General features: G+C 43.0%; 1 protein-coding gene across 6 annotated transcripts in view; it reads right to left on the bottom strand.

Moving 5' to 3' along the window:
- The window catches only part of SETD4 (SET domain containing 4), a 71,362-nt gene that overhangs the window by 15,057 nt on the left and 31,151 nt on the right, over nt 1-25,154 (bottom strand). For 5 of the 6 annotated variants that reach the window (XR_013557830.2, XR_013557832.2, XR_013557831.2 and 2 more), the window contains 2 exons: nt 23,759-23,976; nt 10,330-10,472 (listed from right to left, as the gene is read on the bottom strand). Coding sequence is in view for 1 of the 6 variants with exons in the window: in XM_060640463.3 (XP_060496446.1) it covers nt 23,898-23,976 (79 nt within the window). In the remaining 5 variants the exon portion in view is untranslated. Of the gene's footprint in view, nt 1-10,329; nt 10,473-21,525; nt 23,977-25,154 lie in introns of those variants that run through there. The other variant, XM_060640463.3, reaches the window with a different exon arrangement.

Below are 25,154 nucleotides of genomic sequence, written 5' to 3'. Positions count from 1 at the left end.
AAAACAGATATAACCAAAGCCTACAGATAGCTTTTTCTGAACTTCAGACTACCCAACATTTTCTGGCAGCTCATGACATTTCTATCAGCTGCCCACACCTGACATCATCTAAGTGAAAATGTGCTGGGGCTCTCTTAGCCTAACCAATACTGTTAGCTTAAATTTCCCATTTGTCTTCATATTCTTTATTATTTTCTTCTTGTTTCTAGCATTGGGTTATTTCTTCTAAGCCCCAAATCCATACTACTTTAGATGACTATATCTGTATCCAGTGTGTCTGACCTCCCATGAAAGTGTTCTATTTAACTTCACTATGCTGAAGAGTTATGGTGATGAAGACCTACTAATAATTATTAGCAAAGCAGGATGGTGGGGGGCGGGGCGCAGATAGAATTGCAGGGGATACACAAGAAGAAACAGCCCATAGGACAGACTTTCCTTTGTAGTAAAGAAATTTGTGTGTATATGGTGTCTGATTCAAGACATGTATGGCTGGTAATGGCATAAGAATTGGGAAAACATTTTTTACTAACACTTACTGTAAGGGGGAAAGAACCGTGGCTGTTTTTTCTGTCAGTGGCACCCAAACTCTGAAGAACTTCCACAGATAGGACCTACACTGTCCAAATTCTTCCCTGATTACTCTTCCCAAATTATGAACTAAAAAATAACATGGGAGTGGTAGCTACACTGTCCTGTTGCTGTTCTACAGTAAATCGTATTTTACTCCAGGAAGGAATATTTAAAGTGAAGAATACAAAACACTACATTCATATTAAATTCCCAAAGCAAACCCTCTACTTCCTTGGTTTAGAGTGACCGAGGTGGCCTTAATGTTTCCCCCAGCTTGACTAAACCTTAGACAGACTTATTCTTGACCCTAGACACTGACCTCCCTTTCCTTGGAGCATTTTGTCTAAAATAACTTGTAAATTCTTTTTCTGCCACTTTCAGATATATGACATCTTTTTTAAAGCTTCTTGCCAGTTTTATAGTCCAGGGATGTCTTTCTCAAGGACCCGGGAGCCATTGTTTCAAAACGTAATCATCAAAGGAGATAGCAGCCTTATCTCCCAGTCTCTGGGGGAGGGCAGGAGCCCCATATGATGGCCTAATCACAGAGAAAACATTTGCGGACTCAGTAAATAAGCCAATGTGCTCTACACATCGCACCCATCAACCTCCTGCTAACATCCTCCACCAGCTCATCCCAGCCCTTAAAAACCCTCCTGCCCTTTCTTTCAGTAAATCTGACTTCAGACTCCAGTTCCTCTCCCCTTTTGTAACAGCCTTGAATAAGGCCATCCTTGACTGCTTAACTTTGTTTACTGCAATTTTTGCTTTGACAAGAGTTTATCATTCCAATAACTCTGCTCTTCACGGAGAAGCGGGAAAGCTCCTTTCCTCTTGGTTTCAACGAGGTACTTACTTCACAGTTAACAAAGGATCCCTAATTTCTTCATGGTAAAGTGCCTACGAGACATGGACTGTTAATTGCAGGCAAGCTGTTTGAGAAGTCCATGTACATGTGTTAATAAGGAGCTCTAAAGATATTCATTGTTATCATCATTCATTCAACAAACATTTACTGAGCGTTGACCAGCAACTGTGCTTTGGTCCTGGGTACACACTGGGAAGCACGCAGACCCGGTCTCAGCCTGTAAGACACTTCAGTCCAGCATCAGTGTTACAAGGAAAGCATTCGTGGGTTTTTGTTTTGTTTTGTTTTGTTTTTTTCTCTTTTGCCTTTCTCTTTGCTCTGACCTTTGCAGACACCCTTCTGTCTGGGGGGAGAAAGAGGATTATAGAAGGCATGCAAAGAGACAGACCAATGCAAATCAGCACCTTCATGCATTCAAAGTGACATTCTAACATAATATTGATTTCTTATTTGATGCATTTGTTTTAAAAAGAAAATTAAAATAATGAAGAATAACTTTATTTTTTAAAAAAAAAGTGATGTTTTTGTAGCAAGAGATGGCCCTTCAGCCTGGGGCTGTTGTCTTGAGAAAAGGTGTCCAGCTTTCTTATTTCCCCAGTAGCATATCAAGAGCCAGGCTTAGAGGACTAAGCCACGGGGTCTTTATACTGGAGGCCTGGACAGGACCTGCCCTGTTTGGGCCCTGGGTGAACTGTGGTGAGGAGAAGGGAGCCCAGAGGCATGAGGCAAGACAAGTGCCTTATTCCACTCTGGCTGCTATAAAAAACAATGCCATAGATTGGGTGGCTTAGACAACAAACTTCTTTCTTTTAAGCTCAGGAGGCTCAGAGGTCTGAGATCAGGGAGGCAGCATCGTCGGGTTCTGGTAAGAACTCTCTTCCTGCTGTGTAGACATCTCTCTTCTTGGTGTGTCCTCACATAGCAGAGGGAGGCCAGGAGCTCTGGTCTCTTCCTCTTCTTACCAGAGCACTAAGCCAGGGGCGCCTGGGTGGCTCATTCGTTTAAGTGTGTGACTGTTGATCTCAACTCAGGTCTTTTTTTTTTTTTTTTAATTTACCTCCAAGTTAGTTAGCATATAGTGCAATAAAGATTTCAGGAGTAGAATCCAATGATTCATCCCTTACATATAAAACCCAGTGCTCATCCCAACAAGTGCCCTGCTTAATGCTTCTTACCCATTTGGCCCATCCCTCCACCCACAATCCCTCCAGCAACCCTCAGATTGTTCTCTATATTTAAGAGTCTCTTATGTTTTGTCTCCCTCCATGTTTTTATATTATTTTTGCTTCCCTTCCCTTATGTTTATCTGTTTTGGATCTGAATTCCACATATGAGTAAAGTCATATGATATTTGTCTTTCTCTGACTAATTTTGCTTAGCATAATACCCTCTAGTTCCATCTGATAGGGAAAAATCTGTTATAAGATGGCCAACAGGACCGATAGGGAAATTCCAGTAGCCGACCCAAGACTTCCCTTCCGGGTTCTTCTTCCTACCCCACTTGCCGCGCGTTCCAAATTTCTACTAATGCAGAATGTGGAAGTAACAGACTATAAATTGTTTCCTCTGCTTATGCTCAGGACTCAGACCTCTGGATAGTGATCTCCTCTGAGCCTGCCAATGTGGTGAAATAAATCTCCTGCCTTCCAAGATCTCCGAGTGCTGCTTGGTTCTTCCGCTGGGTGATCCAGACCAGGTTCCGTAACACATCCATGTAGTTGCAAATGGCAAGATTTCATTCTTTTTGACTGCTGAGTAATACTCCATTATATATATACCACATCTTCTTTATCCATTTATTTGTTGATGGACATTTGGGGATCTCAGCTCAGGTCTTGGTCTCAGGGTCATGAGTTCAAGCCCCACATTGGGCTCCATGCTGGGTATAAAACCTACCTAAAAACAAAACAAAACAAAGCACTAATCCCATTTGGGGGGCTATACTTTCATGACTTCATCTAAACCTAACCACTTCTCAAAGGTCCCAAAACCATCACACTGGGGGTTAAGTTTTCAACATATGAATGGGGGCTGGTGGGAGACAGAAACATGCAGTCTGTAACTACAAGCCAACAGGTAAACTATTTTTCAAGTGAGGACATCCAGGACAGAGTTGTGGCCAGACTACATGTGGCTACGAAGGAACCAGATTACAGGCTGCCCCCCGTCTCAGTTCAGGGCCTGGACACATCCTGCAAAATCTGACAGCACACAAAAGCACGGTCATTCCAAAGGATGCCTTGAAGAGCAGTCATCCTGGGCCGCCCGGATTCCTGGCTTGGAGCCAGGTAGGGAATGAGGCTCAGAGGTCTGCAGGTAGCAACAGTCAGCAAGGGAGAGCTAGCTGATGTGTCCCAGAGGTACTGCCCGGGACAGGCTGCAAGTTCACCAGCTACAGACAGAAGAACCAGCACAGGGAGGAGAGAACTATAAACACAAAACCCCCCACTTCCACCCAAAGCCATTTTAGGAAGGGAAACAAGGGAGACTCCTGGACCATGTTGCTCTTTAGGCAATTGCCTAAAGAAGCTTTTTAAATTCAGTTGAGGCTTTTTAAATTAAATTGGATGAGATAAAATTTAAACTGGAGGGGACTGAAAGCCAGATCTTACCCAGTAACCTGTGGGGTGGGCTGGGGGGAAATTGGATCACACAGCCACAATGAAGGCTTTACATTTTCTCTGCAGTATCAGTTAAATTGATGACCCTGCACAATAGGCAGCCTTGGTCGCTTGCAGAGATACATTTCATCCTCATGACAGCTGGCACTCTGCTTGTCCTCATTTACAGATGAAGAGGAGGGGGCACAGGATGGATGACAAAAACTTTCCATGGTCCCAGAACTGGTAAGTGGTGTATCAGGACCCAAATTCAGGTGAGGCTCAGTCTAGAACCCACACTTGTAGCCCGTACCCTATACACCCCTAATCAGAAGACAGTTAAGCAGAAGGCCTGGGTAATCAGGATGCCCATTCAAGCAAAAAGAAGGTACCATATAAAGCTTTCATATCAAAACATCAAGCAAAAATGCCCTAGCAGCAAGCAAAGCTCCATGACTCCTAAGGGTCTTATACCCAGTGACACAATCTGCCCCCAAAACTAAAAAACAAAACAAAACAAAACAAAAAAAGAAAAGAAAAAGCATAGCAGCAGCAGCAATAATTAAAGATGAGATGAGAGCAATGAAGAGAAATGGAAGTTGGAAGAGATTCCCCATGACAGCTTTATTTTTTAGGGAAAGAAAGACAAGAGACTGATTTTTCTTCCCACGACTCTGGATCAAACTGAGGTTTGATTAAAGAAATGACCTTGAACCAGAGCAGAGAATAATAAAAGATAATTTCCAGTAAGTATGCTAGCTCAAATTAATGACTTACTCTTTATTTTTAAACTGAATTCAGTAGAGATTTACATGCATTAGGTTACGATGATTAACATTTGAAATTTGACCTTGAAATAATCTTTACATTGTAAATTCTTAATGATCAAAACAATGTTCTCAGTGATTAAAACATATTAGTGATTAATTATTAAAGGAGAATAATTGCAAATACACATTCCTAAAATCTCAAGGCTTTTAAACCATTTGTACAAATGACTGGACATTTTTTAAATTTGCTAAGAAAAAAAAACCCTCCATCTGATTCGCATTGTCTTTTTTCTTTCTTTTTTTTCTTTTCTTTTCTTTTTTTTTTTTGATTCACATTCTGAATCCAACAACAAGAGAAAAGGTACTTCTTGCAAACTAGAAATGCACACAACTGTGATCGCATCAAAGCCAAAGAGAGTAAAGAAAATTGTTCTGTATAAATCTGTAACATTAAGAAATAATCCCAAGAACTTCCTAAGGAAGGTTAATAAAAGACCAGTAGTTTTGATCATCATTTATCTTTTAAAAAACACTTTGAGGGGCACCTGGGTGGCTCAATCAGTTGAGTGTCTGACTTCGGCTCAGGTCACGATCTCACGGTTCATGGGTTCAAGCCCCAAGTCAGGCTCTTTGCTGGCAGCTCAGAGCCTGGAGCCTGCTTCAGATTCTGTGTCTCTCTCTTTCTCTGCCCCTCCCCTGCTCGTGCTCTCTCTATCTCTCTCAAAAATAAATTTCAAAAAACATTTTAAAATTCTTAAAAAATACTTTGTACTCAGTTTAATAACATACAGTCATGATCTTAATGCTATGTCTAATAACTATGACTGATGCCCAAGCTGATAACTGGACAAGTGAGCTACCTAGCAAACTAGATTTGCCCAGGGGCACCTGGGTGGCTCTGTTGGTTAAGCATCTGAATTTGGCTGAATTTGGCTCTCACGGGTTCATGAGTTCTTGTCCCATATCTGGCTCTCTGCTCTCAGCATAGAACCCACTTCGGATCCTCTGTCCTCCTCTCTCCCTGCCCCTCTCCCCCACCTTGCTCACTCTCTGTCTCTCTCAAAATAAATAAATAAACTGAAAAAAAAAAAAAAAAAAGCTAGATTTGCCTGAACAGTTTTTCCTGAGTAAGAAGGTTTCAAGAAATAACTGTATCTCACACCATAGGGAAATAATACTCAACCAGATTTTGGCCCCATGTATTTTAAGCCATCTTTCCTGATGCCATGGCTCTTCTTAACTAGGATGCTCTTAGGGTGCCTGAGTGGCTCAGTTGCTTAAGTGTCCGACTTCAGCTTAGGTCACGATCTCATGGTTCATGAGTTCAAGCCCCACGTAGGCCTCTGGGCTGACAGCTCAGAGCCTGGACCCCCCTTCAGATTCTGTCTCCCTCTGTTTGACCCTCCACTGCTTGCACTCTGTCTCTTGCATTGTCTCAAAAATAAATAAACATTAAAAAAAATTTTTTTTAAACATTAGGATGCTCTTGTGTGGAGATTTCCTCTTGACAAAAGGAGCCCCAGAGTGGGTACAAGCCAGGGCTGACTATGGCTGTCCCAGGGCCAGGATGAGGGCCTCTCAGGAACCCCTGCCTCCCAACAGCCGACCACACCTGGCCAACTCTTTGGGGGAAGATCCAAAAGCATTCCCTACACTCTCCCCAAATCTGTCCCTTGTCTTTGGGGTCCCATAAGTAGCGACGACCTTTAATAGAAAAAGAAAAAGGAAGAAAGGGAAATTTTCTGGGGCATTGACCTACATAATTTTCTCAGTGGTCAAACATTACTTTTCACAATCTATTCTATGTTGATCATTTACCTATTTTTTCCAACATAAAGGAGTGATATTTGAAATGTTACCTATAGTAACTTTCTATTGCTGTGTAAAAAATTACCACAAACTTAGTGGCTTAAAGTAACACAATTTTATTATTTCACAGTTTCTGTAGGCTAGGACTGGCACATTTTAACTGGGTCCTTTGCTCTGGGTTTAGACTAAATGTTTGTGCCCCCCCCCCCCCCCACAAATTCAGATGCTGAAGCCCTAATCATTTATGTTCCAGGAACTTTGGGAAGTAATTAGCCTTAGATGAAGTCATGAGGGTGAGCCCCATGATGAGAAGAGTGTCTTATGAGAAAATGAAGAGACCAGATCACTCGATCTCCACTATGTGAGCACACAGCAAGAACACAGCCATCTGCAGAGCAGGAAGAGGGCCCTCACCAGACGCAGAATCTGCCAGCATGCTGACCTTGGACTTCCAAGATCTCAGACAGTGAAAAATACATGTCCGTTGCTTAAGCTGCTCAGTCTATGCTATTTTTGTTATAGCAGCCAGAGCAGACTAAGACAGTCTCACAAGGCTGAAATCAACTTGGAAGCCAGGTACATCTTCACTTGCGGGCTCAGTGAGGGAAAGAACCGCTTCCAAGCAGCTTCAAGTTATGGGCAGAACTTGTTTCCTTGGGTCTATGTGACTGAGGTCACCATTTTCTTGTTAGCTGTCAGCTGGGGACCACTCTCAGCTACTAGAGGGTGCTCTCAAGCCCTTGCCACACGGCCCTCCCCAGAGGCCCCCTCACACTTCAAATCAATCTCTTCAGAAGGCACTCAGTCACTTTTAAGGGCTCATCTGATTAGGTCAGGCCCACTTTCAAAATCAACTGATTTGGAACCTTAATTATATCTGAGAAACTTCTTCATTTATGTCACATAACATAACCTAATCATTGTGCTCACAGTACCATCCACACTTGAGGAAGGAGAATTGCATAGGGTGTATATACCAGGAGTCCGAAATGGGGGGCCATCTCAGAATTCTATTGGCCTGGTTTCTCCGGGGAACACTGACTAACATACACAGTTATTCTGTGAGTTATATTTCAGGCTCCACTGGAGGTCTCTCCAAACCCAACGGGCCCTTTATTTTACACACTTTCATGCAAGAGGCAAAAATGGTAACCCCTGAAGGATTTTTTAATGTTCCTGACAGCCTAAAGGATCCCAGCAAAGTTTTATTCCATGTAACCTTGAGTCTGTACTTGGTTTGCTTTCCACAGAATCCAATGACTCTCTGGTCCCTTTGATGCTTTTTTTCTGCAGGTGCAATTTGTGTTCTCTTAGCCTGATGATATAGGAAGTGGGAGACAATAAAGAAAACAGGGAGTGCTCTTGTTGAAGGGGGTACCATAATCAGTATCAGATATTGTCAGCTGCATATAATTGAAAACCTAACAAAAAGGAGCTTAAAAAAAATAAAGATAGTGTTACTTCACATAACAGAGATGTAGGTGGGGTGAGAGGGAGAGAAAGAGAGAGAATAGAGAAGGGAAAGAAGAAAGAGAAGAGAGAGACTCCAGGGTTGATTCAGTTGCTCATCAAACACGTGCCCTCTTTCTTTCCTTCTTCTACTCCTTCTTTCCTACTTTCTACTTTCTACTGACATCCTGGGGGTATTGCCTTGGGATGACTGCCTTCCTAGTCGCAAAGAGGCTGCCATAGCCCCAGGCATCACACAGAGATGACATCAACAACATCTAGAAGCACAAAGGTACTATTCCTTCTCAGTTGCCTCTTTTTACATTACAAAAGAGAGCATGAGGAGACCTACGTTATGCTACAAAATACAATGAAAAACACCAATACTTCACAAACTCTTCCAAAGAAAAGAGGAGGAAACACTTCCAAACTTTTTTCATGGGGTGAGATTACCTAATCACCCTAATACCAAGACAAAGATATTATAAGAAAACTTAGACCAATATCCTCTATGAAGATAGACAGAAAAATCATCAACAACATATTAAGAAACCCAATCCAGCAACATTTAAAAAGGATTATGACCAAATGGGATTTATCCCAAGAATGCAAAGCTGGCTGATATGAAAATCACTTTATAAGGGGAAAACAGCCTTAGACAATTGGTAAACAAATAGATATGGCTGTGTTACAATAACACTTTATTTACACACTTCTGGGTATACACCCAAAGAAATTGAAAGCTGCAACTCAAACAGATATTTGTACATCCATGTTCAGAGCAGCATTATTCACAATAGGCAAGAGACAGAAACATCCCACATGTCCATCAACTGATGAATCGATAACAAAATATGTTATATACATACAGGGGAATATTACTCAGCCACAAAAAAGAAGGAAATCCTGTCACATGCTACAAACTGCATAAACCTTAAGGACATTATGCTAACTGTAATAAGCAAGTCACAAAAGGACAAATACTACATGAGCCCACCCCTAGGAGGTAGCTAAAGGAGTCAAGCTCTTAGAAACAAAAAGTAGAATTGTAGTTCCCAGGGGGAGAGGGGAGAAGGAAAAGGGGAGGTGTCATTCAATGGGTGTAGAGTTTCGGTTTCACAAGAGGAAAGAGTTCTACAGATCTGTTGTACGATGACGTGAATACTGAACTGCACATCTGAAAATGGTTAAGATGATTAAGTTTTACGTTATGTGTTTTTCTCACAATAAAAAAAAAAAAAGCAGTGATGCAAGTTGAATAAGTTCTGGAGACCTAATGTACAATGCCATGGCTATAGTTAACAATATTATATTGTGCATCCAAAATTTGCTAAGAGGGCAGATCTTAAGTGTCCTCGCCACAAAGGGAAAAAAAGACATGGTAAATATGTGAGGTGATGGATATGTTAATTAGCTCAATTGTGGTGATTATTTCATAACGCACAGATGTGACAAATCATCCAGTTGTACACCTTAACCATATGCAACACTTAAGTCTCAATTAAACCTCAACAAAGAAGAGAAGGAGCAATGAAATGCCGATTCACACCACATCACGGATGAACCTCAGAAACATGACGCCAAGTTAAATAAACCAGACACAAAAGGACACACAGTGTATGACTGCACTGCTATGAAATATCTCAAATAGGCAAATTATAGAGACAAAAGGTACATTAGACACTACCAGGGGCAGGGGTGGGAGGGGAGTTACTGTTTCACGGATACAGAGCTTCCGTTTGGGGTGATGAAGTTTTGGAAACAGGCCGTGGTGATGGTTGCACAGCACTATACTCAATGCCACTAAATTGTACACTTAAAAATGGTTACAAGGACACGTGGGTGGCCCAGTGGGTTCAGCATCCAATTCTCGGTCTCAGCTCAGGTCATGATCTCACGGTTGGTGGGTTCGAGCTCCACATTGGGTTCTGTGCTGACACCACAGAGCCTGCTTGGCATTCTCTGTCTCCCTCTCTCTCTGCCCCTCAACCCCGCCTCTTAAATAAATAAATACACATTAAAAAAATGATTAACTGGGGCGCCTGGGTGGCTCAGTCGGTTAAGCGTCCGACTTCAGCTCAGGTCACGAACCACAATTTTTTTAAGTTTGTATTTAGAAAAAAACAAACTTCAGTTCCAAAAATAGGGACTGGCAGTTCGCTGGCCCCTGATCTAGAGTCTCTATAACACTGAGGGGACTGTCGGTATATCTTTTTGCTCCAGAACTACCCCAGTGTAGGAGATATAAGGTGATACGTACTTGCCATGAACTCTGACGTCCTGTGTCCTTTCCTTACGAGGACGCACGTATACACGTCTGGAACGTGGAGGAAGGTGTCCTTCTATTAGGTTATGTGGCTTTAAAAAGCCTCCACACCCTGTCGCGGAGGCTGTACTGTGTCCCTGGAAGAGAAAACACAGAGGGACTGTCTGGGCAGAGTGCTCAGACCAGCTGTTCAGGACACCCGGGCACGGCTCACCCCAGCACTGTCACGCACGCACTTGTGCTCACGACCTCAGTTGGATCTGCCGGTTCGAATTTGCTGGCTCGATGACACCCTGCTTGGGAAAGCATGTCGCTTACAAACGGGACCAAGTGAGGGGGGCATTGCGCGTTTGGCGGATGGCTGCCGCCGTCCTTAGGCGTATTTTCAACCAGAAGCAGAAACAGCCTGGTAGGAGCAGACATGAAACGCGAGGCCTGAAGTCATAATTCAACGTAGAACAACCTGCGGGCCGGCGCAGGTTTATTAGACGGCTAATAAAAATAAATCATGGATGTGTTTTTAAAATGACTCCCCATGTGTTGTGGTTATTTCTCAGGCATACTGTAAATTACCTGTGAAGTGCTACTTCCTACAGGGATTTGTTTTTCTCTCTCTCTCTCTCAAATACAAAGGGGTTATAAGGCTAAAGAATGCAGACATGCATCACGTCTGCAGAAATCATAAAAAAAGATCAAATGTAATATTTTCTTTCAACATGGATGACTGCTTTGAGATTTTCCATTCAAGCAGCCTTGAACACAGCGTCCAGCGTTTGCCAATTACTCCTGACAAATACCATTTGGGCCTGAGTGATGTTGTAAGTGAAATAAAACAGTGGGAGGGAAAGACCAGAACATGATAAAAGGCGTTTTTTTTTTTTTTTTGGTCTGCTGAGAACTTACTGTAAGTTATACATTCACGAGGGAAGGCCTTGCTTCCTGCCAGTGATAGACCCCATGTGATTTTGAGTTCTAAGGTGACTTTTGTTTGACAGTAAGAGGAAGGGAAGACAAAACTCAGTTTTCATGTCCCTTAAAAGGGAGTCGGCTCTGTTTTCCTCCTACACAAAGGAAAAACTGTATATAAACAAAAGAAGGGACACCAGGCGCTGTTCCTCATCATTCCACACAAATATAAGCTCATGTGTGAGAATAATGCCGTGAAATCAGCTGTCGGCACGTCGCCTGGCACCATCTGCGAGCTGGAGCATGTCAGGACCCATCGCAGGTAACCAAAGCCACGAGACAGGAAAGGCACAGCCGGGGTCCAGAGTGCGGTCGTCTGTCCCCCCCCCACACGCACACACACCAGGAACCCCCGGATGGCCCACTTCCTCATTCTTTGAGATTCCAACCAAACTCAGCCCTACTCTTGATCACAGTGCTGCAGAGAATCGGGGAGCGGCCCACAGAAGTGACCGGAAAGAAGCTGCGTGGGGATGAAGCCCATGTGGCATCAAGCGGACCAGAGCCGTGTGCAGCGCAGTCTGCCCTCTTGGGCAAGGAAGGGACTTTGCCTCGTGACCCACTGAGCTGGGCTTTCTTCATCCTTCAGACAGAGAATACGGCATGGCAAGGATAGAATCAGTCCATGCATGGCACCCATCTGGTCCCGCGCTGGCCCCTAGAAGCTAGGCAGACCCCGGAAATAGGTAAACCAGGTAAACACACGGCCAGGCTAAAAGTCCCCGGACTCTCCCAGTCAAGGCCCACCGGTGTTACCCGTGTTAATGCCTCTGCAGTGGCTTGGTGATTTCGTAACAACACTGCTGCATTAGTATCTACTTTTTCCCTGTGAATATGAACCTCAGAAACGTGTGTCAGGGAGACTGGGGTTCCATGGCCAACTGCCCAGCAGCTCCCCAGCATGGGGGGCAGGTGAGAAACTGGCAGCCTCTGTCGGGCTACTCACCTGGCACTGCGGGGGCAACTGCGAACAACCATGCCCCACAGTAAAAGGGGCAAAACCATGATCATTGCTGCGATAAGCTGGCCTTATGAGTCCTTGTGAGTCCTGCCCGAAGAGTCCGCAGCCCCGCCCCACTCTCTGTAGATGAGCCAGCTCCCAGGGCACCTCGCATCAAGGACCAGCATCCCCCATCTGTGCTAAACGGGTTGCTGATGGTCAGACTGGCCCAGGAGACTGGGAAGGCTCGACCAGACACAATCCCCAGGGCTAGCCGTACTCCTGAGTTACCGCTTTCCTAACTTTTGCAGACACACGCATCCTGTTACAGTGCAGACTCTGATGTGGAAGGTCAAGGGTGGGGCCTGAGACTCTGCATTTCCTTCTTCTTTCTTTCTTTCTTTCTTTCAATAGAATTTGTTGTCAAGTTAACTAGCATACAGCATATACATTGTGCTCTTGGCTTCAGGAATATATTCCCATGACTCATCGCTCACATACAACACCCAGTGCTCATCCCAACAAGTGCCCTCCTCAATGCCCACCACCCATTTTTCTCTCCCCCTCCACCCCTCCCCCATCAGCCCTCAGTTTGTTGAGACTCTGCATTTCTAACAAACCCCCAATACTGGTGGTCTGCGTATCAGCCTTTGAGGAGCAGGGTTCTAGGTGACCCCAATAAAAGATGCCGACAGCATCCAAATTTCCTCTTATAAAGACATCAGCTAGATTAGATTAGGGATTAGGGACCACCTTAACAACCTCATTTTAATTTAATAATCTCTTTAAAGGCCCCATCTCTAAATACAGTCACATTCCGAGGTTTTAGGGGTCATGACTTCAACACATGAATTTTGAGGAGACATAATTCAGTCCATAACATGCAGTCAATGTATTTTGATCAACCTTCAAATTAGTTAAAAAAATTCTGTTCAATAAATATTTACTGTCTGACATAAAAAAAAAAAAAAAAAAAAAAAAAAAAAAAAAAAAAGATGCCGACAGCACTTAGCTTCCTGAGGGATGGTTTCTGGTGGCAGTGGCCTCCGCTATAGACCCCTGCCACTAGCAAAACATAAAAGAAAGAGGGTGGGCTCTAACAGTTGTCCACTGCCAGGACTTGGGCCTACTGGTACCAGAGACGCTGCCTTCTGAATAAAGAAACAGGAGATTTCATCTTTCACCCAATCTCTGCTGACGTTTGTGTCCACGTGAGCCATGATTCCCAACCTCGGCTGTGCTGCGGCTACCTGCTCTGAGTCTTGACCCACAACGGTCAGAAAGAGCTGGTTACCCCAACGTGAGTACTCTGGACCAAGATCTCTTTCCCAGACGGACAGCTGCCACCAGCAAGGCGACTCCAATCAGATAAAACGGTCATCTGCAGCTTTCTCTTGTCTCTCAATTAAGGGGGGAAAAAATCCAATATGGTAGTAAGGGGCCTTGTCCAGGCCTTGCCAGCACACTTTAGATGAAATGCCAAGGAGAAAACAAGCATCCAGTCAGGGCAAATCCAGAATGTGTATCAATAGTGAGAGGTGTAAAAGGAGAAGGGCAATCAAAAGGAAAGAGGTGTGATAGGACCTCCCTGATCTGCAAGGTGAGTTAGTCTTGATCTAAGCACAGATGAATGCAGAAAGTCAGGCGGACCAAAGAAGTCATTTCAGGTGAGGCTGCCTGCGTGGCCACTCTGGGATGCTGTGCTAGGTCACTCAGTTCACATCACCCGCGGTCTGATCCGGAAGCTGTCAGCCGCCTGTGGACAGGGAAGCCCGAGGACATGCTGGTGTTTCCACTCTACCTTGAAGCTCTGTCTTCAGATCGCACGCCTCTAACAACAGATGGGCCAGCTCTCCCATCAGTCAGAAGAAACAGCTCCTCTCTAGCTCTCCACAAAATTAGCCCCATTTTCTAATTCCAGAAACATCTGGCAGAAGTGGAGTCACAGGAATACACCCTTTTCTTTGTGTGGGTGGTCAGTTTAAACTCCTTAAAAGCTCCCTGTCCTCTGTTCGCCTGTGTGTCAGTCAGGACCTGAGTCTACCTGCTATCGATGATGTTAGAAATGAAAACCTGCTATCTGCTGTGAGAAACTGTTTCTTTCTCAAAAGAAAGTGCTAAATATCAGCATTTATTTATGGCTTGTCTGAACGCAGGGACAGGGCAGTTTCTGCGTCTTATCAGACCTCTCCCCCATCCCAGCCCCTTCCTCTGAGCACAACACACCTGGCTAGGCCCCCTATCTGGCAGCTGTCACCTTGAACTAATGTTTATCTGCCTGTGTTTCTCACCCAAGGAGATCCAACACCCCACAGAGCATAGGAACCTCTGCATTTCATCCCAGTAGCAACACACAGAGTTGTTTTTGCCTTGTCTGGATCCTACTAACATCTGAAAGAAAGAAAAAAAAAAGATACTCTGTTGCCTCAATTCGACAGAGCCTCCGTGACTAGGAGTCAGCATCCCCAGCCTGGCGGTCTTCTGGTGCCACCTAGTGTACGAAAATGGAAGTGTCTCAAGCTCAGAGCAAAGTCCCACAAAGAAAGATTCACAGATCCAGTGTGTATTTTTCAGGCTTCAGTCCAAACACTTGGGACTCTTACAGGTGTGACTTGTTTCTACAAAGTGTTTCAAGAAAATAACTAAAATGCTCTGAACACCTGTTGTGATCTGGCCACTCACACTTAAGCACACTCACTGAACCAAATGTTAAAGCATTTGAGCTTTGGATGAATCTGTTCTCAATATGGATTGGCACCATTTAAAAGGTTATTTCAGCAGCATAAATGTGTGTAGTCATATAGCAATGGGCACTCTGTCTCCTGCCTCCCAAACTATTGTCACTGGAGGCATTAAAGTAATACCAGAGTATTCCAGCTAGGACAAGTTAAAGCAGCTTGTTCCTCCAGTGCAGAGGCTCAGAAAGGGAACTATGGCATATATTAGAGTCACCTGGGAGCGATATGTTGGCACATCTAAGACCAATTAAATCAGAGCCTCCAGGTGGGACCCGGGCTCAGCAGTTTTTAAAGCTCTGCCATGTGCAAGAGAGGTAATATCAGTCAGGAAGATGGAGAGCCAGGGGATCCCAATCTCATCTCGCCCACAGAAACAACAAAAACTGTAAATAAACAATTATAGACCAATGAAAATAACTCAGGGAAAGCTCTGGACTACAACAAAAAAGCAGCAAAACTCCTGCAGAGCTTAAAACCCAAGGGTGGTCACATAGAACAGCACAGGAAGCATTTTGCCCACATCTCCCCCTCCTCAGGTCAAGAGCAGCTTGGTGCACGGGGATCCACTCAGAGGAAGCTCCTCACGGGGTAAATGAAAGCAGAAGAACCCCAGCAAGCCACACCACTGTGGATGTTTGCAGCCTTTACTACCATGGCCTCCCACGGTCTACACCATTGCTGATCCCAGCTCATGGAGCTGTCCAGCCTCCCCACCACCAAGCCCCTCCTCACAGCTGGGGCTGTCGGTGCAGTAACATGTGGGGTCCTGCCACTGCTGTGTCCAGCTCTTTGGGATCGAGACTTTGCCCCACCACCTACAAGATGGGTGCTACTACTGCCCTGAGCCCTGCCCTCAGCTCAGGTCGCAACTTTGTCCCATTACAGGGGCTGCTGTGAGCCCCACCCCCAGGTCCCAGGTCAAGGCTGGGAACCTTCATTGATTAGGCTGTGTGGCCACTGCTCTGACCCCCACCCTTCAGGTCCCAGGCGGCTGCTCTGAATCATTATTGCCAGGTCACACTACCTCTGCTCTGATCCCTGTCCCTGGGTTCCAGGTCAAAGCCCTGAACTGTCATTGGCAGGGGCACTGCTATGCCCTGAGTCCTGACATGCTCCCTGGATCCTAACATGTGGCTTTCAGAGGCCATCACTAGGGATGCGCTTCTGCTTTCCTGCAACCTTCCCTGAGGCCAAAGTTGGGACTTTGACCCACCACCATCCACAGGCTGTACTACTACTGGCCTCTGCCCCCTGCCCCCCTGGGCCCAAGCTATTGCTGTACCTGCCATCCCAGGGCCTGTGCCACTGCTGCGTCACCCACCTGGCCAGAATCATTGCAAGACCCAGAGACCCAGACCCTGGTTTCACAGAGTTCCACGTACACCCACCTTAGACATCAGCGTCACTGCCACGGGCAAATGCATCTGTGCCTCAAGACCCAGGAACAGTGGTAGCTCCACATGGCTCTGATCCCAGGACTCTGAGTGCCAGCATGCCAGACTATATGCCAAGAGGGATCCCCCCTCTGCTAGAACTTTCTCCCATGGGCAAAAATAGGAGAACAGAAGATCCTAGCAATCTTCACCTCTGAATATCCCAAAAGCCTTAGTTACCACTGTCATCCAGTCTTGGCCACAGAAGACCCCCCACAACTCTGCGCCTACACTGACCTCAAGCTGATGAAGTTGCATGGATACTACGCTGCTGTGCCTTCCAAGAACCAAAGATGCTGCGTCCCACCCAGCTGGCACCCTTGCAGCCACCTTTTGGTGAAAGTTTTGCCCCACCAAAGCCAATTCAAATGGCTGGAAGAGGTGAATGCACTCCCAAATGTGCAAACATCTACACAAAGTCATCAGAAGCATGAAAAAGCAAACATGACACCATGAAACGAACATGATTTTCCAGTAACCAGTTCCAAAGAAATGCAGATCTGTGAGTTACCTGAAAAAGAATTTACAATAATCATTTTCAGGAAGCTCTATGAGCTTCAAGAGAATACAGACAATTTAATGAACTCAGGAAAACAACACATGAACAAAATGAGAAGTTCAACAGAGATATAAATCACTGAAAAAAAGAACCTAACAGAGACTCTGAGTTGAAAGAATACAGTGAATGAAATAAAAAATGCAATAGAAATCTTCAACATTAGACTCAATCAGGCAGAAAAAAAAAATCTGGAAACTTGAGGACAGATCAAATTGAAATTACATAGTCAGAGGAGAAAAAAGAAATTGGAATGAAAAAAAAGTGAGGAAAACCTATGTGAATTATGGAATACATCCAATGAAATAATATCTGCACTATGGGTGACCCAGAAGGAGAAGAGACAGAGAAAGGGACAGAAAATTTACCTAAAGAATGGCTGGCTGAACAACCCAAATCTGGGGAAAGTTTGGCCATCCAAGTACATCAAGCTCAAAGGTCCTCAAATAGATACAACCCAAAGAGATCTTCACCAAGACACAAAATCAAAGACAAAAAGAGAATTTTGAAAACAGCAAGAGACAAAAGATTAATCACATACACATACAAGGGAATCTCAATAAGTCTATCAGCAGATTTATCAGCAGAAGCCTTGCAAGCCAGGAGAGGAGATAATATATTCAAAGTGCTCAAGGAAAAAAACTGTCAACCAAAAATATTTTACCCAGCAAAGTTATCCTTGAGCAATGAAGGAGAAATAAAAACTTTCCCAAACAAACAAAAGTTGAGGGACTTTATCACCACCATACCTGCTAAACAAGAAATGCTAAAAGGAGTTTTGAGGCTGAAACAAAAAGACACTAATTAGTAACATGAAAACAGATGAAAATATAAATTCACTAGTAAAGGAAAACATATCATCAAATTCAAAATACTCTAATACTGCAAAGGTTGTGTGTAAATCACTTTGAACTCCAGCATACAGGTTAAGAAACAAAAATGATATGGGGCACCTGGGTGGCTCAGTCAGTTAAGCGTCCGACTTCAGCTCAGGTCATGATCTCAGAGTATGTGAGTTTGAGCCCCGTGTCAGGCTCTGTGCTGACAGCTCAGAGCCTGGAGCCTGCTTCAGTATCTGTGTCTCCCTCTCTCTCTGCCCCTTCTCCTGCTCATGCTCTGTCTCTCTCTGTCTCAAAAATAAATAAAAACATTAAAAAGAATTAAAAGAAAAAAAATGATTAAAAAAAAAAACTATAGAGGGGCACCTGGGTGGCTCACTTGGTTGAGCGCCCAACTTCGGCTCAGGTCATGATCTCACAGTTCATGGGTTCAAGCCCCATGTCGGGCTCTGTGCTGACAGCTCAGAGCCTGGAGCCTGCTTCAGATTCTGTGTCTCCTTCTCTCTCTGCCTCTCCCTTACTCACTCTCTCTCTCTCTCCCTCTCTCTCAAGAATAAATAAACATTAAAAAAATTTAAAAAACCTATAGAAGCAATATTTTGTTAATGGATAGACAATATAAAAAGGGTAAATTGGTACACGAACAACATAAACTGTGAGTACAAGCAAGTAAATGTGTATAACATTTTTATGCAATTGAAGTTGTCAGTTCAAAATAGTTATAATTATAAGGTGTATTATGAAAGCTTCATGATTACCATAAAGCAAAAAAATCTATAATAGATACATGAATAAAAAAGAGAATGGAATCAAAGCATACCACTGTAAAAAAAATCATCAGCTCACAAAGAAACACAGCAAGAGAGGAAGAATGGAACAAAGTAACCACAAAACAATAGAAAGCAATTAACAAAATGGTGATAGTCTTTACCTATCAGTAATCACTCCAAATGTAAATGGTTTAAATTCTATAATTAAAGGCAAAGAATGAATAGACAAAAAATGGATTAAAAAAGCAAAACCCAACTAAATGCTGTTCACAAGAAACTCATTTGTTCACAAGAAACTCACTTGCAGGCTTAAAGTAAATGGTGGAAAAAGATATTCTGTGCAAATGAAAATCAGAAGACAGTAGGGATAGCTATACTTACATCAGATAAAACAGACTTTAAGTCAAAAACTGTAACAGAGACAAGGAAAATCATTATATAATGCTAAAGGGGTCAATTCACCAAAAAGATATAATTACTGTAAACATCTATGTACTCAATATTGGAAAACTTAAATATATTAAATAATTATTAATAGATCTGAAAGCAAAAATAGACAGCGATGTAGTAATAGTAGGGAAATTCAATACCTTACTTTTAACAGTGGGTAGATCATCCAAAGAAAAAAAATCAGTAAGAAAATAACAGACTGGAATGACACTTTAAACCAAATACCTAATAGACATATATAGAACATTCCATCCAACTGCAGCAGAAAACACATTCTTCTCAAGCACAAATAAAACATTGTCCAGAATAAATCATATTTTAGGTCACAAAATAAGGATTAAGAAATTTAATAACATTGAAATCATATGAAATATCTTTTCCAACTGCAATGGTTTGAGACTGGAAATCAGTAACAAGAAGAAACTGGAAAGTTTACAAATATGTGAAATTTCAACAACACACTTCTTAACAACCAATGGGTGAAAGAAATCAAAAAATATCTAGAGGCAAACATAAATGGAATCACAACACACCAAAACTTATGGGATGCATCCAACCCATAGACAACCTATCATTACACCTCAGGGAACCAGAAAAAGAAAAACAAATTAAGCCCAAAGTTAGCAGAAGGAAGGAAATAATAAAGATTAGAACAGAAATAGATGACATGAGAACTAGAGAAACAATAGAAAATATCAACAAAACTAAGGGTTGGCTTTTTGAAAAGATAAACAATTGACATTTAGGTAGACTAAGAAAAAAAAGAGAGACCTCAATAAAATTGTAAGTGAAAGAAAGACGTTATAACTGATACAACAGAAATTCTAAAGATCATAAGAGAAACTGTGATCAATTATATGCCAACAAATTACATAATTTATAAGAAATTGATAAATTCCTAGAAACGCACAACTTACCAAGACTGAATCATGAAGTCATAGAAAATTTGAACAGACCCATAACAAGCAAGGAGATTGAATTAGTAATCAAAAATCTCCCAACAAATAAAAGCCCAGGACCAGATGGCTTCACAGGTGAATTCTACCAAAATTTAATGAAAAATTAATACCAATCCGTTTCAAACTCTTCTAGAAAATTACAGAGGAAGGAACACTTCCAAACTCATTCTATGAAGCCAGCATGACTGTGATACTGAAGGATACCACAAGCAAAGAAAATTAAAGGCCAATATCCCTGATGAATGCAAAAATCCTCAACAAAATACTAGCAAATCAAATGCAAGAACACATTAAAATGATCACAGGGATTAAAATGATCAAGAGGGATTCATCCATGGGATGCAAAGATGGTTGAACATAAGCAAATCAATAAATGTGATACACCACATGAATAGAATGAAGGATAACAATCATATGATCATTTTAAAAGATGCAGAAAAAGCATCTGACAAAATTCAACATCGTTTCATAAAGAAAAAAATCTCTCAACAAATTAAGTATAGAGGAAGTGTTCCTCAGCATAATAGAAGTCATATATGACGAGCCCACAGCTATATTGTATACAGTGATGAAAAGTTAAAAATCTTTTCCTCTAAGATCAGGAATAGACAGGGATGCTTACTCTCACCATTTCCATTTAACGTAGTACTGGAAGTCCCAGCCATAGCATTTAGGCAAGAAAAAGAAGTAAAGGCATGAAATCAGAAAGGAAGATGTAAAATTATCTGTTTGGAGATGACATGAGCTTATATATAGAAAACCCTAAAGACTCCACCAAAAATCTGTTAGGATGAATAAATAAGTTCAGTAAAGAAGCAGAATATAAAATCAACGTACAGAAATCCATTGTATTTCTATAATTAACAACAAACTATCTGAAAGATGAATTTAAAAAGCAATCCCACTTATAACAGCATCAAAAACAATAAAATACACAGGAATAAATTTAACCAAGGAGATGAAGGACCTGTATACTTAGAACTCTAAGACACTGATGAAAGATATTAAAGAAGATACAAATAAATAAAAAGATATCCCATGTTCATGGATTAGAAGACTTAATACTGTGAAGATGTTCATACTACCCAAATTATCTACAGATTCAATGCAATACTTATCAAAATCCTAATGGTATCATTCACAGAAACAGAAAAAAGTATACAAAAATTTGTATGGAACTACAAAAGGCCCTAAATAGCCAAGGAGATCCTGAAGGAGAAGGAGAAGGAGAAGGAGAAGGAGAAGGAGGAGGAGGAGGAGGAGGAGGAGGAGGAGGAGGAGGAGAAGGAGAAGGAGAAGAAGAAGAAGAAGAAGAAGAAGAAGAGGAGGGGGGGGAGGAGGAGGGGGAGGAGGAGGAGGAGAAGGAGGAGGAGGAGGAGGAGAAGGAGGAGGAGGAGGAGGAGAAGGAGAAGGAGAAGGAGAAGGAGAAGGAGAAGGAGAAGGAGAAGGAGAAGGAGAAGGAGAAGGAGGAGAAGGAGAAGGAGAAGGAGAAGAAGAAGAAGAAGAAGAAGAAGAAGAGGAGGAGGGGGGGGGAGGAGGAGGGGGAGGAGGAGGGGGAGAAGGAGGAGGAGGGGGAGGAGGGGGAGGAGGAGAAGGAGGAGAAGGAGGAGGAAGAGGAGGAGGAAAACAACAACAACAACAGCAACAACAACAACAAAGTTGGAGGTATTACACTTTCTGATTTCAAGCTATATTACAAGCTATAGTGTGGTACTGGCATAAAAAACCATCATATAAACCAGTGGAAGAGAATAGAGAGCCCAGACAAAAACCCACACATACATGGTCCACCAAATTTTGACAAGGGCACCAAGAACACACAATGGGGAAATGATATTCTCTTCAATAAATGGTGCTGGGAAAACCTGATATCCACATGCAAAAGAGTATAACTGGGCCCCTATCTTACACCACTCACAAAAATTAACTCAAAATAGATCAAAGATTTAAATGTAAGACCCGAAACCATAAAACTCCTAGAGGAAAACATAGCAGAAAAGATCCTTGACATAGGTCTTGGCAACAATTTCTTGGATAAAACATCAAAAGTACAGGCACAAAAACTAAAATAAACAAGTGAAACAGCATCACACTAAAGAGTTTCTGCATAGCAAGGAAACAATCAATGAATTGAAAAGGCAAGCTACAGGATGGGTGAAAATATTTGCAAACCATATATATGATAAGGGGTTTATATCCAAAACATACAAAGAATTCATACAATAGCAAAAAAGCAGATAATACAATTTAAAAATGGGCATAGGACCTGAACAGACATTTCCCCCCCACACACACAAAAAAGACATACAAAAGGTATTTGAAAGGTGCTTAACATCACTAATCATCAGAAAAATGCAAATCAAAACCACAATGAGATATCATCTAATGGGATGGCTATTATCAAAAAGACAAAAGATATCAATGATGGTGAAGATGTGGAGAAGAAGGACACTTATATGCTGTTAGTGGTAATGTATATTGGTATGGCCATTATGGAAAACAGTATGATTCCTTAAAAAATTTTAAATTGAACTACCATACCATCCAGCAATCCCAGTCCTGGGTATATGTATCCAAAGGAATTGAAATCAGTATCTCAAAGAGATATCTGCACACCCACCTTCATTACAGCATTATTCAAAATAACCAAGATGAGGAAACAAGGTAAAGTGTCCTTCAACTGATGAATGGGTAAAGAAAATGGAATATTATTCAGCCACAGAAAGGAAGGAAATCCTGCCGTTTGCAACTGCATGGATCAACCTGGAAGGCATTTTGCTAAGTGAAATAAGCCAGACTGAGAAAGACAAATACTGTATGATATCATTTACATGTGGAATATTAAGGGGAGGGGGGCAGTTTCACAGAAACAGAGAATAGAACGGTGGTTGCAAGGGCCGGGGGAAAATGGGAGCGGCATACATCCAAAAGCACAATCTTTCAGATTAGGAACAGTAAGTGCAGAGGAACTAACATACAGCGTGTTGGCTAGTTAATGCTATGGTATTGTTTACTTGAAAGTCACGGAGAGCAGATCTTAAGCATTCCCACCACAGAAAGAAAACAAAGTTAACTGGGGACTATGAGCCGAGGGATGTGTTCATTATCTTGCTCTTGGTGATTGTTCTGTAATGTGTACATATATCAAATCATCACGTGTACACTTTAAGTCTGTACAAATGTATTTGTTAATTATTCCTCAATAAAGTTTCTAAAAACGCTGCACATGTGGTTCCCAGGGACTTCAAACGGCTGCTGCGACCCTTACTGTCTGAGGCTTGGGAGGACCCGAGAAGCAAAGATCTATGCTGCCTGTGACAAACACACCCTTAGACTTGACCCTCCCCCCACTCCCCGGGTCAGTGACATCCTCAATTCCCTTTTATCTTGAGCACTTTGAAGTCTCCCTTTGTGACAAGGGCAAAGTTAGAACGGGAATTATTTACTGTCCTAATAATTGCTACATAGACCCTGCACAGTCTCGGTTTTTGCCTTATCTTCTGGCACTAGCAGAAGGCTTCTAAACGCCCATCACCACAGCTGCATAACCAGACAGGGACCCTTGAGATCAAAAGGAGGGCCCCACCCCCAGGACAGATTTTCTCTGAAATGGGAGAAGGCTGCCTTGCAGGATCACTCACCCCTTCTCGCCCCTCCGCCTTTTGTGGGATGTGGGTGTCACAGTGACAGGGAGGGGGCTGTAAAACTGAAAACCACAGGGAGAGGGCTTGGCCCACAGGGACCTCTGGGGAGGCCCTCTTTCTCCTCGCACCTGGGTGCTGCCTGGCTCCTTGTCGCCAGTCTGCCCAATGAGGTCGATGAAGTTGCCTACTAGAACATGCAAACAAGGGGCGCCTGGGTGGCTCAGTCAGTTAAGCATCCGATTCTTGGTTTGGGCTCAGGTCATGATCTCACAGTTCGTGGGTTTGAGCCCCTGCTTCGGATCCTCTGTCTCCTTCTCTCTCTACTCCTCCCCAGCTTGCACTCTCTCTAAAAAATAAATAAACATTAAAAAAAAATTTTTTTTAAAGAACATGCAAACAAACCAAGACAAAACAAACCACTTTAAGTTTAAGGGGGTCTCTCCCCACCCTGCACTGGAGGCTGCCCATCTTTGGAGGCAGAAACAGGTGTAACTGACAAGTGACAGACTTGAATTCAGACTCCTGGGTTCTAATTCCAACTGTTTGATGTGACAGGTCACGTGACCCCTCTATGCCTCAGGTTCTTCATCTATAAAACATGTAACACCTGCCTCATAGAGCTATTGTGAAATTAGATGGGAAAATCCAATGAGAACAAGAAGGCTGGAGCAGGGTGGGGCCTCTGCTCCTGTTCCTTCTCCACCTCTTCCTGGGCTGGGCTACCCCTTCCCTTTCTCCTCCAACTGCCTCACTCCCCACTCTGATTCTTTTCTAGAAGAATATAGTTGGGGAGTCCGTTTGAGAGAATGTCTAGATCTTACACTATGGAAAGAAAATGCAGGACAGTGAAAGGTCTACCAGAATCAGAAAGAAAATCTGGATTCTGATGCTAAATCCAAGGTCCAGAGTGAGCTCCTCAACCTCTTGGGCTGCAACCAGAAAATAAGGGGTCTGAGTGGATCAGCTCAAGGACCTCTTGTCACCCCAACCCTCAGACAGTGCATGTATTCAGAGGCCCAGCCTTGGATTCATGTGATCTGGGGTCTGCCTAACAATTCACATCAAGAGTCATGAAAGGACCGACTAAAACCTTGGAACCAGCACCTGAGAGTGGAGGGTGAGGGGGCACAGGCGTCTCCCATTGGAATCTCTACAGCCACGGTTCACAAACAGTGGGCACTCAAATCACCTGGGGGCTCACTGAAAATACATATTCTTGGACTTACCCCTAGAGATTCTGATTCTGTGGCTTTGGGATGTGCTTGTACAACCTGGCAGTTTCTGATGCCACAGTCAGGGCACCACATCCTGACAAGCATGCTCTTTTTGTTTTTATTTATTTAAATTCAAGTTAGTTAACATACAGTAGTCTCAGGAGTAGAACCCAGTGATTCATCACTTACATGGGACACCCAGTTCCCATCCCAACAAGTGCCCTCCTTAATTAATGCCCATCACCCCTTTAGCCCATCCCCCTACCCACCACCCCTCCAGCAATCCTCAGTTTGTTCTCTGTATTTAAGA

Source organism: Panthera onca, chromosome C2 (genome assembly GCF_046562875.1).
Source record: "Panthera onca isolate mPanOnc1 chromosome C2, mPanOnc1 haplotype 2, whole genome shotgun sequence".
Classification (NCBI taxonomy): Eukaryota; Metazoa; Chordata; class Mammalia; order Carnivora; family Felidae; genus Panthera; species Panthera onca.
This window is presented reverse-complemented; position numbering and strand designations above follow the sequence as displayed.